The following is a 17,158-nucleotide window of genomic DNA, read 5'->3' on the forward strand; positions in this document are numbered from 1 at the left end:
AGTGAATTGAATGTGATAGTACAAAAAGTTTGAGTCGACATTGGAGCTAAACTTTTAGAAACTACCACCTGTCAAGTTCTGGTGTGACGTCAAAGAAGAATATTCCAAACTATCTGAAAAGGCCGTTAACATCATTCTTTTCCAGCTACATATCTGTGCGAGAACAGGTTTTCGTCCTCTACTACACCCAGGCGGTATATTGCAACAGACTCAATGCATCTGATTATTTCCTGAGGTTAAATCCTAGCAATGCTATTAAGATCAGAAGGTGTGAACATTTCTGTGGCAATTGATGCTTAATGACAATTTTCCTCCTGTAAGAGTTGTACATTTTTAGTCCCCTCAATGGCAGTTTAGGAGACTGTCCACTTCACCACATTTTTTCTTTTATTTTATTAAAAGATTTCTTGTATTGATTTTTTGGGGGGGTGGGCGGATAGAAGAGGGAAACATCAATGTGTGAGAGAAATGTCAATTGGCTGCCTCTCACACATGCCCCAACTGGGGACCAGGCCTGTAGTCCAGGCATGTTCCCCGATTGGGAATCGAACTGGCGACCTTTCACTCTGTGGGACAATGCCCGACAAGCTGAGCCACGCTGGTCAGAGCCACTTAACCAAATTCTTTTTTTTTTTTTTTTTTTAATTATTTCTTTGTTTGTTTGTTTATTTATTTACTTTTGGAGAAAGAGAGGGAGAGAAACATCACTGTGTGGTTGCCTCTCACTCGCGCCCCCAACTGGGGACCTGACGTGCAACCTAGTCATGTGCCCTGAGTGGGAATCCAACCAGCAACACTTGGTTCGCAGGCCAATGCTCAGTCCCACCGAGCTTCGCCAAATTCTTAAGGCCAATAAATAATATTCACTTTTAATTTTTGCCAGTCTGATAAGTAAAGGCTTTTATCTTAATTTTCAGTTGTATTTTTAAATTGAACTTTTTTACTTCCCTTATTTATTGGCTATTTGAAATTTTTGTGAGTTGGCTGTTTGTTGTTTTTGCTCATATTAACTTATTCTTCTCAGTGATTTGTAAGAACTCTTAATATGTTAACATTAGTTCTTCTCCTGTCATGTCGCCATTCTGGTTTTCCCAGCTTATCATCTGCGTTTTAATTTTGCTTATTATAGTTTGACATAGAGAGTATTTTTCTACATAGAAATTTGAATGTATACGTAGTCAACTTTCTTTTTCTGTTAGTTCTTCCTCTCCATTTATATTTAGAAAAAGAATTTCCCCTTCAAAGATAATAACCAACTACATTTTATTCTAATTTTTTCCTTATGATTATGAAAATTTTCTAATATCAACATTAGTGCACTTTCTTGTCTCGCCCCTTTAGCTTTACTATTCTATCAAAAATATTGGCATTTATTTTAAAGATTCCAATTGATTTCTCCCTTCAGGTTTCACTGACATTTCACCAGAGGAGCTGAGACTTGAATACCATAACTGCTTAGCCAGCAACAACTTACAACGTTATGTAAGTTTGTTTCCTATTCATCTACCTCAATAACAGATTAGCTGTGAATTACTATCTTCTCCATATTTAGAGGCTTGCTTGTTTTGGTAAAGTGGGTGAGGGCTACAGTTATTTTCAAGACAAGGCTATTTTTATTTTCTAAATTACTTTATTGGAAATTGATTGGTTATCCAAAATGGTGATAATGTACTTTGACCGTAGTAACTAGGAATGTCACTATTTCATTACGAACTCTCCCAACAATCGGTCCCGGAAATCAAACCCTTTCATCAGTTGGCAAACACTTAGAGAGCATCTCTTAGGTGCAGACACTGTGATGAATGTTAGAAAAACAAAGTTAAACAAAGCAGTCGATTCTATAGATTAACATTCTCACATGTCAAATATCAAAAATTAAAAAGCTCAGCTTGAGGAAGTTTGTGCTAAAGGAAATGACAAACTCTTTTGTTGTTGTCTACAGTCATGATCATGCGTTTTAACTGGCACACTCGCTCTTCTCCCACCCAAATACAACTAACTGTGTGCCGCCAGGTACTTGTGCTTCTGAACCGGGTGATTCAAGGAGCTGGAGAACAGGCAGAGGGGACTAGAGCTGGAATATCTTTGGCAAACAGGGGCGGGTCAATGCGAACTTTACAAGCGATGGGCCGTAAAAATGTTTCATAAACTTTCTGTAATTTTGGCAAAGATGTGAAGTTGTTTGAGAGATGAAAATAAACACTCGATATTGACTCGTTATTTTTCTGTCTTCTCTCTCCAGCTAAATTCCACCCAACGGTTAAGAAATCAGTGGAGGAACAGGGTAAATGAACTGAAAAGTCTAAACACATCACCTAAAACAGCTTTGGTGAGTACCTGAAAGTTTGCTGAAGGGAAGTGTCTTTCTTATCTATTGCTTTTTTTGCAAGAATTTTACTTTCAATTTGGAAAGCAAACTTAAAATTTTCTGTCAAGCCCTGGCTGGTATGGATGTTTCTCTCCCTCTCTTTCTCCCTCCGTTCCTCTCTCTCTAAAAGAAAATAAATAAAATCTTTAAGAAAACATGTAGGTCGGCCTATAGATACTGAAATGTGTTATTAAAAATTATTTTTCTCATTTTAGTATGTATTCATTGAAATTTAGAAAACAAAAAATTTTAAAGGTTTTGTTTACTTTTTAGCGAGAGGGGAAGGGAGAGGAACATCAATGTGCAAGAGAGAGATTGGTCAGTTGCCTCTTACAATGCCCCTACCCGGGGATGTGGCCCACAATCCAGGCACGTGCCCTGACCGGGAATCGAACCGGCGACCATTTGGTTTTCAGGCCGGCACTCAATCCACCGAGCCACACTAGCCAGGGCTAGGAAAAATTTAAAAGCATAACTAAAATTAAAACCGTAATTCATCAGCCATTAACTCTTAATCTTTGAGGTTGGTGTACTTTTTTCTGTCTGTATTCCTATTGTGGGCATTTTTCTATGTTAAACATGTCACGTTTTTAAGTAAATACTTTAAATTTTTAATTTGGCTCTAAAGTACATATATAGAAAGGTACTTGAGAATTTTTCAGCAGGTACTTTTTTATGTGCCCTTTCTTATAGCTCTCTGATGATACAGAGAATGGACTAAATCCAGCACCCTCTACATCTGGATCTGGGAGTAGGCAAACAGCAGCATTTGGGTCCCCAGGTAAGTGATAAAGTGTTGCTAGAGCTCGGCGTGTAGGGCTACCGGATCTTCCCCTCTGAGCTGCTGTCAATCGATTTCTTCTCTCTCCAGGAAGAAAAATGGTATCAGCTGCAGTTGATCCACAGCCGAGTGTGGTGACTAGGGTGGCCAACCTACCGTTGGTCAGCTCCACATATGACCTCGTGTCCTCGGCCTATGTCACTACAAAGGATCAGTATCCTTATTTGAAGTCTGTGTGTGAGATCGCGGAGAAGGGTGTGAAGACCATCACGTCGCTGGCTGTAATGAGCGCTCTGCCCATCATCCAGAAGCTAGAGCCACAAATTGCTGTTGCCAATACCTATGCCTGTAGGGGGCTGGACAGGATTGAGGAGAGACTGCCTATTCTGAACCAGCCAACAAATCAGGTTGTTGCCAATGCCAAAGGTGCTGTGACGATGACTGTGACCGGGGCCAAAGGTTCTGTGGCCAGCACAATCACTGGGGTGATGGACAAGACTAAAGGAGCAGTGACTGGGGCAAAGGATGCTGTGACAACAACTGTGACCCGGGCCAAGGATTCTGTGGCCAGCATGATCACTGGGGTGATGGACAAGACTAAAGGAGCAATGACTGGCAGGGTAGAGAAGACCAAGTCTGTGGTCAATGGCAGTATTAACACAGTCATGGGGAGTCGGATGATGCAGCTGGTGAGCAGTGGAGTAGAAAATGCACTCACCACATCAGAGCTGCTGGTAGACCAATACCTCCCTCTCACTGAGGAAGAACTAGAAAAAGAAGCAGAAAAAGTCGAAGGATTTGACACTCTCCAGAAGCCAAGTTATTATATTAGGCTGGGGTCTCTGTCTACCAAGCTCCGCTCATGTGCCTACCAGCAGGCTCTCAGCAGAGTGAAAGAAGCTAAGCAGAAAAGCCAAGAGACCATTTCTCAGCTTCATTCCACTGTTAACCTGATTGAATTTGCCAGGGAGAATGTGCATAGTGCCAACCAGAGAATTCAGGGTGCTCAGGACAAGCTCTACCTGTCCTGGGTGGAGTGGAAGAGAAGCATTGGCTACGATGATACTGATGAATCACACTGTGCCGAGCACATTGAGTCACGTACTCTTGCTATTGCCCGAAACCTGACTCAGCAGCTGCAGACCACGTCCTCCACTCTCCTGTCCAACATCCAGGGGTTACCACAGAATATCCAAGATCAGGCCAGTCACTTGGGGGTGATGGCTGGAGACATCTACTCCATGTTCTGCAATGCTGCGTCCTTTAAAGAAGTGTCTGACGGCTTCCTTACTTCTAGCAAGGGGCAGCTGCAGAAAATGAAAGAGTCTTTAGATGATGTGATGGATTATCTTGTTAACAACACACGCCTCACCTGGCTGGTAGGTCCCTTTTATCCTCAGATAACCGAGTCTAAGAAAACTGAGGATCGAGGTGCAGAGAAGGACACAACCAGTCAGGAGGCCCAGCAGCTTGAGCACAAACCACATTAATCCTGTCCCTTTCACCAGTGCATGGTGCAGCCAGATGACACCTTCTATTATGTTGAAATTAACCTGCTAGACAACTTGGAATTGGGGAAATAGCTGGCTAGAAAAAAGGTCTCTTCATTGTAGTTGTTTCCAACTGGACTAAGATCTTTAAAGTTTCTGACATTAACAGATGAGTTCTTTGTCTTATGTGGCTGGTAAGAAAAGAATGATAGACTGGTCAGAGCCTAGTCAGAGGTCACAAAATGTTACGTTGCGCATTTGTGGTCTCATTCTGTTGCCACTGTTGCTGTCTGTTTGCATTGAATAAAAGCACCTTCATGTGGGCTGTTGTCTGAACTGGGTCTGCCCCGGTTTGGTCTCAGCAGGCCTGATCACTGGTTTGTCACACATGCATGCTTATACAAATTTAGTTTTTTGTATTTTGTTTTTTTCATAAAGGATTGTCTTTGGTGTATTCAATAAAATTCATTACAGGAAAAAAAAAAATCAGTAGAGGAATAGGGTAAATGAACTGAAAAGTCTAAACACATCACCTAAAACAGCTTTGGTGAGTACCTGAAAGTTTGCTGAATGGAAGTGTCTTTCTTATCTATTGCTTTTTTTGCAAGAATTTTACTTTCAATTTGGAAAGCAAACTTAAAATTTTCTGTCAAGCCCTGGCTGGTATGGATGTTTCTCTCCCTCTCTTTCTCCCTCCGTTCCTCTCTCTCTAAAAGAAAATAAATAAAATCTTTAAGAAAACATGTAGGTCGGCCTATAGATACTGAAATGTGTTATTAAAAATTATTTTTCTCATTTTAGTATGTATTCATTGAAATTTAGAAAACAAAAAATTTTAAAGGTTTTGTTTACTTTTTTTAGCAAGAGGGGAAGGGAGAGGAACATCAATGTGCAAGAGAGAGATTGGTCAGTTGCCTCTTACAATGCCCCTACCCGGGGATGTGGCCCACAATCCAGGCACGTGCCCTGACCGGGAATCGAACCGGCGACCATTTGGTTTTCAGGCCGGCACTCAATCCACCGAGCCACACTAGCCAGGGCTAGGAAAAATTTAAAAGCATAACTAAAATTAAAACCGTAATTCATCAGCCATTAACTCTTAATCTTTGAGGCTGGTGTACTTTTTTCTGTCTGTATTCCTATTGTGGGCATTTTTCTATGTTAAACATGTCACGTTTTTAAGTACATACTTTAAATTTTTAATTTGGCTCTGAAGTACATATATAGAAAGGTACTTGAGAATTTTTCAGCAGGTACTTTCTTATGTGCCCTTTCTTATAGCTCTCTGCTGATACTGAGAATGGACTAAATCCAGCACCCTCTACATCTGGATCTGGGAGTAGGCAAACAGCAGCATTTGGATGCCCAGGTAAGTGATAAAGTAATGCAGGACTTCACTGATTTGGAAAAACAGGGTTTTATAGGTTTCAAGTTGCAAAACCTGAAGGGATGTTAAGCACCATTTTAAGTCAGCCTTGCAGATTCGACCGCCTTCCATAATGGAGCTTGAGAGAATTTGATTCATCAAGCCTCAGTGAAAGGGGGGCCAGAATGGGCTGGGCTGTTCTTTGGGAGACCCTGTGGATGGTGCGAAAAGCGCTGTCTTCGAAGAGAGGTAAGACACGAAAGCAGAATACAACACTTAAGACTTCAAAGGTAAGATGGAGTTTTCTTTTCTTAGAATTGGAACTTCGTCCTGAAAGGTGTCGCAGGATGCTGGCTCCCCCCGACGCACTCTCCCGCCCTTTCAGCCTTGGGATAGTCGCACTGTGGCTTCACACCTGTTGCCTCTTCTTGAGGACAGTCTGTGTGCATTACCACACTAGGTCTAAGGAAATATCGCAAACCAAAAATGAGGGCTCGGCGTCGGGTAAATGTGAATGGACTTCCACTAACCACGGGATGTCATAGTTGACATTCTGTGGAGACTCACTAAATGTAGTGATTAGAAAATAAACGATGAGTGGATAGGTTAACTGAGGGAAAATGTGTAATGAACTGTGTCAAAGAAACAGTTATTTAGCTACCTGCAGCAAGCGAATGCTTCTGGCACTAATAAGTGTGAAGGCCCATAGCTGTCTTCTAAAGATGACGTGAATTTCTTCAGCTGTGTCATTCCCCAACGGATTTAAAGCTTTAGAATAAGAGAATGCTATTAATCCCTACTTGAGGGATCTGGTTCAGCTATCTGCTGCCTTTTCTCTTTGGTTTTAGTAAGTAGTTTTAGAGTTGGGAGATCAGTTTTCATAAGGAGTATATTTCCCATCACTCCACTTGTTATTACACTTAATGGAATATCTCCAATTCAGTGAGAAACAAGGTGAATTATCTTAGACCCCACTAGAAAATGATGAGTAGTTGAGACAGTTCAAGTGATAACTGGAGACAGAAAGGATAGTCTTGTTGGCTCATTTTGGTGGTTATGAAACATTAGTAATATGCTCGTAATAGAGAAACTCAAATGCATTATTCACATGTGAATTCCCTTTATAATCTCCCCCTGAAAGATCCATGGGTATGTGTTTTCCGAAAGGGAAGACTGAAATAGATTTCAGCATCTATTCAAGGACAGAAGGTGGAATCTAATTGTTTATGCTCAACAGACTTTTTCATACACTCCCCATCTTTCAGAGGTTATTACTATATCGGGCCCAGTGGGAAAGCCAAGACTGAGAAAGAGAGCTTTTGATCCTGAAGGAATTCATGATTTAGGATATATGCCTTCCATCCACTCCACCATCAAGCAGTTATTCACTTAATAAGCCTATGTCAGCTGAACTTAGCAACACATCATTATTTTTCTAGAGCTAACAGTCCCCTCAATCTTGTTAAACAGAAATGCAGTTAGGCCATTATGCGATCTGTTGATATTACACTGAACTATGTAAGTCAGAATGAAGAGTTTTGTGACTTTCCGTAAGTGGAAGTGCTGGATCTTTGCATAATGTGTGTATGGCATAAGCAAAATATAATGATGTTTTCAGAGGTTTAAAAGATGAATTGCCGGTAAAATTGTTTTGTTTTCTTGTTTATTCCAGGTCGTGCCAGACGTGGGCGCAATGGCACGAGCCAGAGATACTCCAGTAGTATCAAAGCATCCAGCTTGTCCCAATCTACAGGGTGCGCGGGCAGCCGAGAGCAAGGGAAGTCATCTTCCGGTTCTTCCGATTCCGGAGCTTCAACTGACGGGAACAGGGCATTTGGAGCACCTCAGAACCCATTTGCTTCTTCACCCAGCTCTTACGCACCGAAAGACGAAAACGAATTCCTGTAAGTGAAAGCCCTCAGAAAAGTTACCCATTCGCTTGCTTTTCGAAAAGAAGTAATACATTACCTAAAAATCGGAATAAGCAGAAAGTACCCATGATCCTATCCCTCAGAGGTAACCACGTTTTGCGCGCATATATACACGTAATATAATGGGTGTAATACATATCGTACTAGATCTTATTTCGCTTAAAAATGCGTCATCTTTCCGTATCAGTACAGTGTCTTCTCAGAGCTCAGTGTGCTTTTTCCACTGTGTTGATAACGCTGTATTGTGAATAGCTTTGTAAGGTAGTCCTGCTTAATTAAATCTGTTGTAAGTTATGAGACCTTTAAAAAGGATGAGGTAATTTAAAGCAACTTGTGATCTTAGAGGTCACATATCATCTCCTATTTTTCTTTCTAAAACTTTTACTTCATTTGCCTCATTCAAATTGGTTTCATTTGGTTCCCTTCGTTATTGTAGAGTAAATTCCTTATCATTTCTCGAGAACATCTGTAGTAGAATTTGTGACTGGTACCAAAACGGTGCCTGGCTCTCTGTAACTTCCCTCGGCTCCTGGCTTCTAGGACAGAACATCAATATAGGTATTTGTTGGTCTTTTACTTCCATAAGTTAGAAGTCGGTCAGTAGTAAACATTTTGAGCCATGTACCATATACTACTGACGTTTCAAAAGAAGAAAAGAAACAAATGAACCCGTTCTTCCTATATTTGATGTTACAGAAACCCTAAATTGAGTATAGATTCTCTGTAGTATCTGTGATTTTATTAATCATAGCATTCTGGACGGCATAGGAGGGGATTTAGTTTAGAGCAGATACTATCCACAGCTTTGCCAACCAATGAACTGCATGGCTGTGGGTCTCTTCACCCGTTTGCAAAATGTGAGAATTAGACAAAATGTTCTCTAAAAATGTGATGTTTCTGTATTACGGAGTGCTTCCTGTCTTTCCCAGTTAAATACTCATTGATGTGGATGGTAATGAACAAAAACCATTAAAGTTGTGTTGTGTATTTTATTATATCTTAGTTCTTTAATCTATGTATGACACAGTTGTTCTCAATGAAATGAATTAGCGAATGGTTCCGTGTACTGCAAAAGCAAAATTATGAACTTCTTTAATATTGTATCTATCACATGAAATGTAGTTTATAGTTCTGTAACTTCTGCTTTAAAGGACACTTGAGAAAACATAACGAGAAACCTAAAATTATATATTTACTACAATTTAACATTTCAATCATTGAAAATGAGAAAAAGATAAATTTTAATAAGCAGATGAAAACTATTTTCTTTTTCTTTGTCAGGGACGAAATGGGAAAAGATGTGGCCGTTTGGGAGTCCTCTGGTCAGTGGCCGTTCTCCGTTTATTCACCAGGGGGAAACGTATCTAGCGTTTCAGGTAACTGAGAAATTGTACATTTTTAAACTACGTTTTACAACTCTCATTCTCTAAAAGCGAGACCCTGCCAAATAAAGAAATGAACCACGAACTTAGCTGTAGTTAGGAGAGGTTGGACATTCTTTAAAGTGCCTGAGCATTGCAGCAGAACTTCATGATTCGGAGATTGAGGTTGAAAGGTATAGTTCTTTTAAGATATGTGGTTCTCATGAGAAAATAGTAACATCAGGACCCACCACAGTTCTAATTCTGTAAGCCCAAGCAGAGGCTCTACTCTCTTGGCTCTCCATAGGTACCCCTTCAGAACCTCTTGGCTGCCTGCGGTGAATAGAAGAGTCATATCCTGCCTGCCACGAAGGCCTTAGCTGTCTGATTCTGCTTGCTCTTTCTTCCCTGTCTTTCCTTTTAAGGGTAGTTGTTTTTCATAAAGCATGTGAAGGCCTATCCTGGAGATAATGTTTGAAGGTCAGGAGCTTTAGCTGGGCTGCAGGGATAACACTTCTGTAGAATTACTCCTTCCCTTCCCATTTTCTTTTGTCTAGAGTTTCTAAAGCTCCTTCTGGGCTGCAACCTAAACTGCCACACTGCTAAGCCCACCTGGCTGGTCCTGAGTGAATAGCAGGCTCCTAGCGGATGACAGTCCTTGCACTCCCTCAGAACTCTGGCATCTGTACTCTGTCTCAGCTCTGCCTGCTCATTCTCTGCAAGCATTTGCATCACACCGCTCCTCAGTTGCTTCGGTACTCATTCAACAGATCCTCACCGAATTTCTTTAGTGCCAGGCCCTATTGTAAGTGCTGGGGATATGTTGGTGAGCAAGATAGGCAAGATCCCTCCCTTATGACGCTTATGTTCTTGAGGGAAGGAGACAATAAGTAAAACAAGGAAATAAGAGAACTCCAGCTGGTGATTTTTCTGTAAAGAAAATAAAGACGTATTAGCCTTGTCAAATCAGTTCAGCATTGAACCTAATGCCTGTCGAATGCCCTAAAGCAGTTCCTCCCAAGTGTGGGACGTAGATCCCTATGTTGGTTGGGTTGCCGGATAAAATATGGGGTGCCCAGTGAAGCTTCAATTTTAGGTAAACAAAGAATAATGTTTTAGCATATGAATAACCCATGTAACATTGGTGACATATTTATACTACAAGTGTGTGTGTCTGAAATTCAAATTGAACTGGGCATCCTGTATTATTATTTGCTCAATTTGGCAACCCTGTTCCTGAGCCCCTTGCAGGAGCTGTACGAGTTCAAAAATCTTTTCATAATAATACTAATGCACGAGTTGCCATTTTCACTGTGTTGACATTTGCACAGTTGAAGCAAAAAAATCGATGAGTAAAGCTCCTTATATCTTAGTGTAAATCAAGCTAGAAACAATAAACCGTATGCACAAACTATAACAGTAGTCAATGAAAAAGGTTAATGTTCCTTTTGGCTTAAGATTATGTCCGAAATGAAATGGTAGAAGTTTTTAATTTTATTAGCTCCTGACCTTTGAGTGCAAACCTTTTTTACTATACTGTGTGACCAAATGGGAAGCACACACAAAGTTGTTTCTGCCGCATGAACTCAAGTGCGATGGGTATTGGAAGGGAAAGTCCTGGTGTGCTCGTTTGACTTGGGAGCTGAACCAGCCACTTTTTTCCCCCACAGAACAATGGCTAATGAAAGAATAAGTGGCAACTACGGTTATTTTGACTTAAGTATTTGGTGACGTTTTCTTTAAAAATAAATGAAGGGAGCCCGTTACTTCATAGAGAACAACTGACAATGATAAAATGCAAGCTTTCAAGTGAATATTAGATGATGGAGAAATTTTTTTCTCATGTGAGCTTGATAACTTCTCGATACATAAAGTCTCTTCTGATGAGATGGATAGTGACATTAACAAATATGAGTATTTTGATATTGTAAAAGACCATTTGGCCGTGTTTGGGAGTTCTCGATAACTCAGTGAACCAGTATTTTCCAAATATTTAATCTGTAACGTTGCAAAATTATACATACCTAAAAAGTCCATTCGAAGTGCAAAATTATCCAGTGAATTGAATGTGATAGTACAAAAAGTTTGAGTCGACATTGGAGCTAAACTTTTAGAAACTACCACCTGTCAAGTTCTGGTGTGACGTCAAAGAAGAATATTCCAAACTATCTGAAAAGGCCGTTAACATCATTCTTTTCCAGCTACATATCTGTGCGAGAACAGGTTTTCGTCCTCTACTACACCCAGGCGGTATATTGCAACAGACTCAATGCATCTGATTATTTCCTGAGGTTAAATCCTAGCAATGCTATTAAGATCAGAAGGTGTGAACATTTCTGTGGCAATTGATGCTTAATGACAATTTTCCTCCTGTAAGAGTTGTACATTTTTAGTCCCCTCAATGGCAGTTTAGGAGACTGTCCACTTCACCACATTTTTTCTTTTATTTTATTAAAAGATTTCTTGTATTGATTTTTTGGGGGGGTGGGCGGATAGAAGAGGGAAACATCAATGTGTGAGAGAAATATCAATTGGCTGCCTCTCACACATGCCCCAACTGGGGACCAGGCCTGTAGTCCAGGCATGTTCCCCGATTGGGAATCGAACTGGCGACCTTTCACTCTGTGGGACAATGCCCGACAAGCTGAGCCACGCTGGTCAGAGCCACTTAACCAAATTCTTTTTTTTTTTTTTTTTTTAATTATTTCTTTGTTTGTTTGTTTATTTACTTTTGGAGAAAGAGAGGGAGAGAAACATCACTGTGTGGTTGCCTCTCACTCGCGCCCCCAACTGGGGACCTGACGTGCAACCTAGTCATGTGCCCTGAGTGGGAATCCAACCAGCAACACTTGGTTCGCAGGCCAATGCTCAGTCCCACCGAGCTTCGCCAAATTCTTAAAGCCAGTAAATAATATTCACTTTTAATTTTTGCCAGTCTGATAAGTAAAGGCTTTTATCTTAATTTTCAGTTGTATTTTTAAATTGCACTTTTTTACTTCATTTATTTATTGGCTATTTGAAATTTTTGTGAGTTGGCTGTTTGTTGTTTTTGCTCATATTAACTTATTCTTCTCAGTGATTTGTAAGAACTCTTATATGTTAACATTAGTTCTTCTCCTGTCATGTCGCCATTCTGGTTTTCCCAGCTTATCATCTGCGTTTTAACTTTGCTTATTATAGTTTGACATAGAGAGTATTTTTCTACATAGAAATTTGAATGTATATGTAGTCAACTTTCTTTTTCTGTTAGTTCTTCCTCTCCATTTATATGTAGAAAAAGAATTTCCCCTTCAAAGATAATAACCAACTACATTTTATTCTAATTTTTTCCTTATGATTATGAAAATTTTCTAATATCAACATTAGTGCACTTTCTTGTCTCGCCCCTTTAGCTTTACTATTCTATCAAAAATATTGGCATTTATTTTAAAGATTCCAATTGATTTCTCCCTTCAGGTTTCACTGACATTCCACCAGAGGAGCTGAGACTTGAATACCATAACTGCTTAACCAGCAACAACTTACATCATTATGTAAGTTTGTTTCCTATTCATCTACCTCAATAACAGATTAGCTGTGAATTACTATCTTCTCCATATTTAGAGGCTTGCTTGTTTTGGTAAAGTGGGTGAGGGCTACAGTTATTTTCAAGACAAGGCTATTTTTATTTTCTAAATTACTTTATTGGAAATTGATTGGTTATCCAAAATGGTGATAATATACTTTGACCGTAGTAACTAGGAATGTCACTATTTCATTACGAACTCTCCCAACAATCGGTCCCGGAAATCAAACCCTTTCATCAGTTGGCAAACACTTACAGAGCATCTCTTAGGTGCAGACACTGTGATGAATGTTAGAAAAAAAAAGTTGAACAAAGAAGTCGATTCTATAGATTAACATTCTCACATGTCAAATATCAAAAATTAAAAAGCTCAGCTTGAGGAAGTTTGTGCTAAAGGAAATGACAAACTCTTTTGTTGTTGTCTACAGTCATGATCATGCGTTCTAACTGGCACACACGCTCTTCTCCCACCCAAATACAACTAACTGTGTGCCGCCAGGTACTTGTGCTTCTGAACCGGGTGATTCAAGGAGCTGGAGAACTGGCAGAGGGGACTAGATCTGGAATATCTTTGGCAAACAGGGGCGGGTCAATGCGAACTTTACAAGCGATGGGCCGTAAAAATGTTTCATAAACTTTCTGTAATTTTGGCAAAGATGTGAAGTTGTTTGAGAGATGAAAATAAACACTCGATATTGACTCATTATTTTTCTGTCTTCTCTCTCCAGCTAAATTTCACCCAACGGTTAAGAAATCGGTGGAGGGACAGGGTAAATGAACTGAAAAGTCTAAACACATCACCTAAAACAGCTTTGGTGAGTACCTGAAAGTTTGCTGAAGGGAAGTGTCTTTCTTATGTATTGCTTTTTTTGCAAGAATTTTACTTTCAATTTGGAAAGCGGACTTAAAATTTTCTGTCAAGCCCTGGCTGGTATGGATGTTTCTCTCCCTCTCTTTCTCCCTCCGTTCCTCTCTCTCTAAAAGAAAATAAATAAAATCTTTAAGAAAACATGTAGGTCGGCCTATAGATACTGAAATGTGTTATTAAAAATTATTTTTCTCATTTTAGTATGTATTCATTGAAATTTAGAAAACAAAAAATTTTAAAGGTTTTGTTTACTTTTTAGCGAGAGGGGAAGGGAGAGGAACATCAATGTGCAAGAGAGAGATTGGTCAGTTGCCTCTTACAATGCCCCTACCCGGGGATGTGGCCCACAATCCAGGCACGTGCCCTGACCAGGAATCGAACCGGCGACCATTTGGTTTTCAGGCCGGCACTCAATCCACCGAGCCACACTAGCCAGGGCTAGGAAAAATTTAAAAGCATAACTAAAATTAAAACCGTAATTCATCAGCCATTAACTCTTAATCTCTGAGGCTGGTGTACTTTTTTCTGTCTGTATTCCTATTGTGGGCATTTTTCTATGTTAAACATGTCACGTTTTTAAGTACATACTTTAAATTTTTAATTTGGCTCTGAAGTACATATATAGAAAGGTACTTGAGAATTTTTCAGCAGGTACTTTCTTATGTGCCCTTTCTTATAGCTCTCTGCTGATACTGAGAATGGACTAAATCCAGCACCCTCTACATCTGGATCTGGGAGTAGGCAAACAGCAGCATTTGGATGCCCAGGTAAGTGATAAAGTAATGCAGGACTTCACTGATTTGGAAAAACAGGGTTTTATAGGTTTCAAGTTGCAAAACCTGAAGGGATGTTAAGCACCATTTTAAGTCAGCCTTGCAGATTCGACCGCCTTCCATAATGGAGCTTGAGAGAATTTGATTCATCAAGCCTTAGTGAAAGGGGGGCCAGAATGGGCTGGACTGTTCTCTGAAAGGCCCTATGGCTCAAGCTTTAGAAGTATATTTTAGGAGTGGCTTTTCAAGACTTTTATAGCTGTGGTAGCAGCACCTTTGAGGACTTTCTTGTCACTGTATAACAGCATAGTGTCCTCCGCAAGTGACAGCTCCAGTGAGATGGGGGGCGGGGCGTGCACAAGCCAGAAGTGTAAGAGCGCTCGCTAATCCCTGAGGCTTTTCAAAGCCGCCTCATTGAGTGAAGGTAAATCACGGGGCAAGTGAGGTCAGTGTAGCAGGAAGACAGTGGGTTTGCTCTAGCTTCTCGTTTTTACTTTTCTCCCTTGTAATCTCTTTCCAACATCCAAACATGGCGGGAATAAGGGGAAAATGAGGGGGGAAAAAGTGGGGATTAACATGGCCACATTTCTGACTGTAATAGGTTTTTTTTTCTTTTTCTGGTTTATTTGTAGGTTTTCCAGTGAATAACAGCATGAGTGATAATGCTCAAAATTTTAGTTTTAAAACAAGCTCTGGATTTGCCAGTGCCCCTTCTGGAAGCCCTTCTGTGTTCGGGAACACGCCAGCATTTGGAGCTGTTCCCTTTCCCGGTCCTGCCGTCACTACTTCTACTCCGGTGCCTGGATTTGGGAAACCTGAAATCACATCTGCTGCTTCGTTATCGTTCAAAACCCCAGCAGCTGCAGGTTCTGGCGCGCCCGGGGCTCCAGGCTTCCCAGCTCCCACGGCAGCAGGCCCTGCTGGAGCTGCGGGGGCCCCAGCCTTCACAAATGGCAGGTCGGTGGCTGGCGTTGGAGATCCAGGCTCCCAACCTGACACTACTTGTTCCAAGTCATTCAGTGACAGTTTTGGAAACAGCAGCCCATCTACCTCTGTCCCTGTCTCAAATGGTAGCACGACAACAGTTAATGAATTATTCACGCCCAAGCATCAACTAACGGCAGAAGAACGAGAGCAGTTTCAGTCCAAGAAATTTACTCTGGGGAAAATTCCAGTGAAGCCCCCACCTGTGGAATTTCTGAATATCTGAAAGAACAATTTTAAATAAAGAATGACTTATGAAATTATTTTGAGTGGTTCATATAAAAGCAGATACATACACATGTGTATCATATATACATATTTATTTATAAGGAATAGAGCTTTCAATAATAAACTGAGGAGTTTGAAATCCATCATTTTTTCTTGAGCTTGACTATTTTTTTTTTCCTGTGGCCTAAAGTTTAATAATTATTTTTAACACACCTACTCCCTGGCGCAGGGGGAGGGACAAGAAGCAGGGGTGCCAAAAACATTTACTTTATCCTTACACAAATGCACCCCACCACACAGCGGCACAGAGGCTTCCCAGCCCGTGGCCGGCGGGCGGGCCCCTCGTTTGGGTGCCTCCACCCGCAGTCCTGGCGGGCGCTCCAGGCACCCACGGCCCAGCCTGCCTCCGTCTGCGGCCGCGTTTCTTATTCTTTCTCTTTGGCAGAAACCAAAACAGTCGTAGCAGCTACAGGACACTGGAGAGAGATGCAGAGGGCACGGGGTGTCGGAGGGCCCCCCGCAGGGAGCTTATCCAGGCTGGGGGCGGCGGAGTGGGGGGCGCTTGCCCTGGCTGGACACAAAGCTTTTCTCGCCGCAGGGCTCCTCCCACCCACATGCGGCGTGCTGGCGCCTGAGCCCAGGGTCTGGCCCCGAGTGCCCACTCCGTGCACTGGGCTTCTCTGCGTTCCGTCTCGGGGCACAGGTAAGGGGCGGGTCATTCCCAGGGAGGCTACAGGCCCGGGCATCAAAGAGCCAAAATGCCCAAAGTGAGGGTGTCCAGGGAGAGAAGAAGACCCCACAGTGGGGCGTGGGGGCTCCGTCCACTGAGCTGGGCTGAGAGCTTTGGCCCCCTCTGTACACCTCTGTGCTCTGTCGGAAACCCCTCTTTATAGAGGAGGAAACGGGCCCAGAGGAGGAGTCGCCAGCCGGGTGAGGCCAGACTTGAACCCAGGTCTCAGAGGGTCCTGGGCTGCGCCCAACCTGATGCTTCACGCAGCAGAGTGAGGCCCCGGGGGATGCCAGTGCTGGGCAGACCCAGGACACCGCTCCCAGGCTGGGCAGCAGGGACCTAGAATAGCTGGGGGACAGTGGGAGCCCCCCCTACAGAGCCTCATCCTTGTAGCAGCTACAGACACCCAGTTTTCAAGGCCAGCTCAAGTGTCACCTCCTCCTTGAAGCCCTCTGCAGTCACTCTGCAGTCACCCTACCCCCAGGAATCCAAACAAGGGCATCTGAGGACAAGCACCAGCCCCAAACACGGGGACAGCGAACGCCACAGCTGCTCCAGTTCCTACTGGTCCAGCTGGGAACTCCTGGGCGGGGGGGGGGGGGGGGGGGGGGGCCGAGCGGAAGCAGCGGAGAGAAGCCTTCCAGCAGGCGACCCGACCCGGGTCACCCTCTGAGACAGAGGCAGGGCTACCGCCTGCCGCCCTTGGCTCTCCA

At 42.2% G+C, this 17,158-nt stretch overlaps 2 protein-coding genes and 1 pseudogene across 4 annotated transcripts in view; 2 read left to right on the plus strand and 1 right to left on the minus strand.

Annotated features, from left to right (window-relative positions):
- Nucleotides 1–17,158, minus strand: part of GATAD1 (GATA zinc finger domain containing 1) — a 484,957-nt gene that overhangs the window by 56,306 nt on the left and 411,493 nt on the right. The window lies entirely within an intron of this gene.
- LOC150001549 (perilipin-2 pseudogene) lies at nt 2,249–4,853 on the plus strand (annotated as a pseudogene). The gene is made up of 3 exons (XR_016513050.1): nt 2,249–2,329; nt 3,062–3,149; nt 3,240–4,853. The product of XR_016513050.1 is annotated as a perilipin-2 pseudogene (transcript).
- LOC150001550 (nucleoporin NUP42-like) lies at nt 9,225–15,733 on the plus strand. The gene is made up of 5 exons (XM_090287750.1): nt 9,225–9,312; nt 12,754–12,830; nt 13,591–13,677; nt 14,410–14,497; nt 15,145–15,733. Exons 1-5 carry the CDS (start codon nt 9,225–9,227, stop codon nt 15,711–15,713), a joined length of 909 nt encoding a protein of 302 aa, XP_090143876.1. The 3' UTR covers nt 15,714–15,733.

The sequence above is a fragment of the Furipterus horrens genome, unplaced genomic scaffold (assembly GCF_987537825.1).
Source record: "Furipterus horrens unplaced genomic scaffold, mFurHor1.1.pri manual_scaffold_9, whole genome shotgun sequence".
In the NCBI taxonomy this organism is placed as follows: Eukaryota; Metazoa; Chordata; class Mammalia; order Chiroptera; family Furipteridae; genus Furipterus; species Furipterus horrens.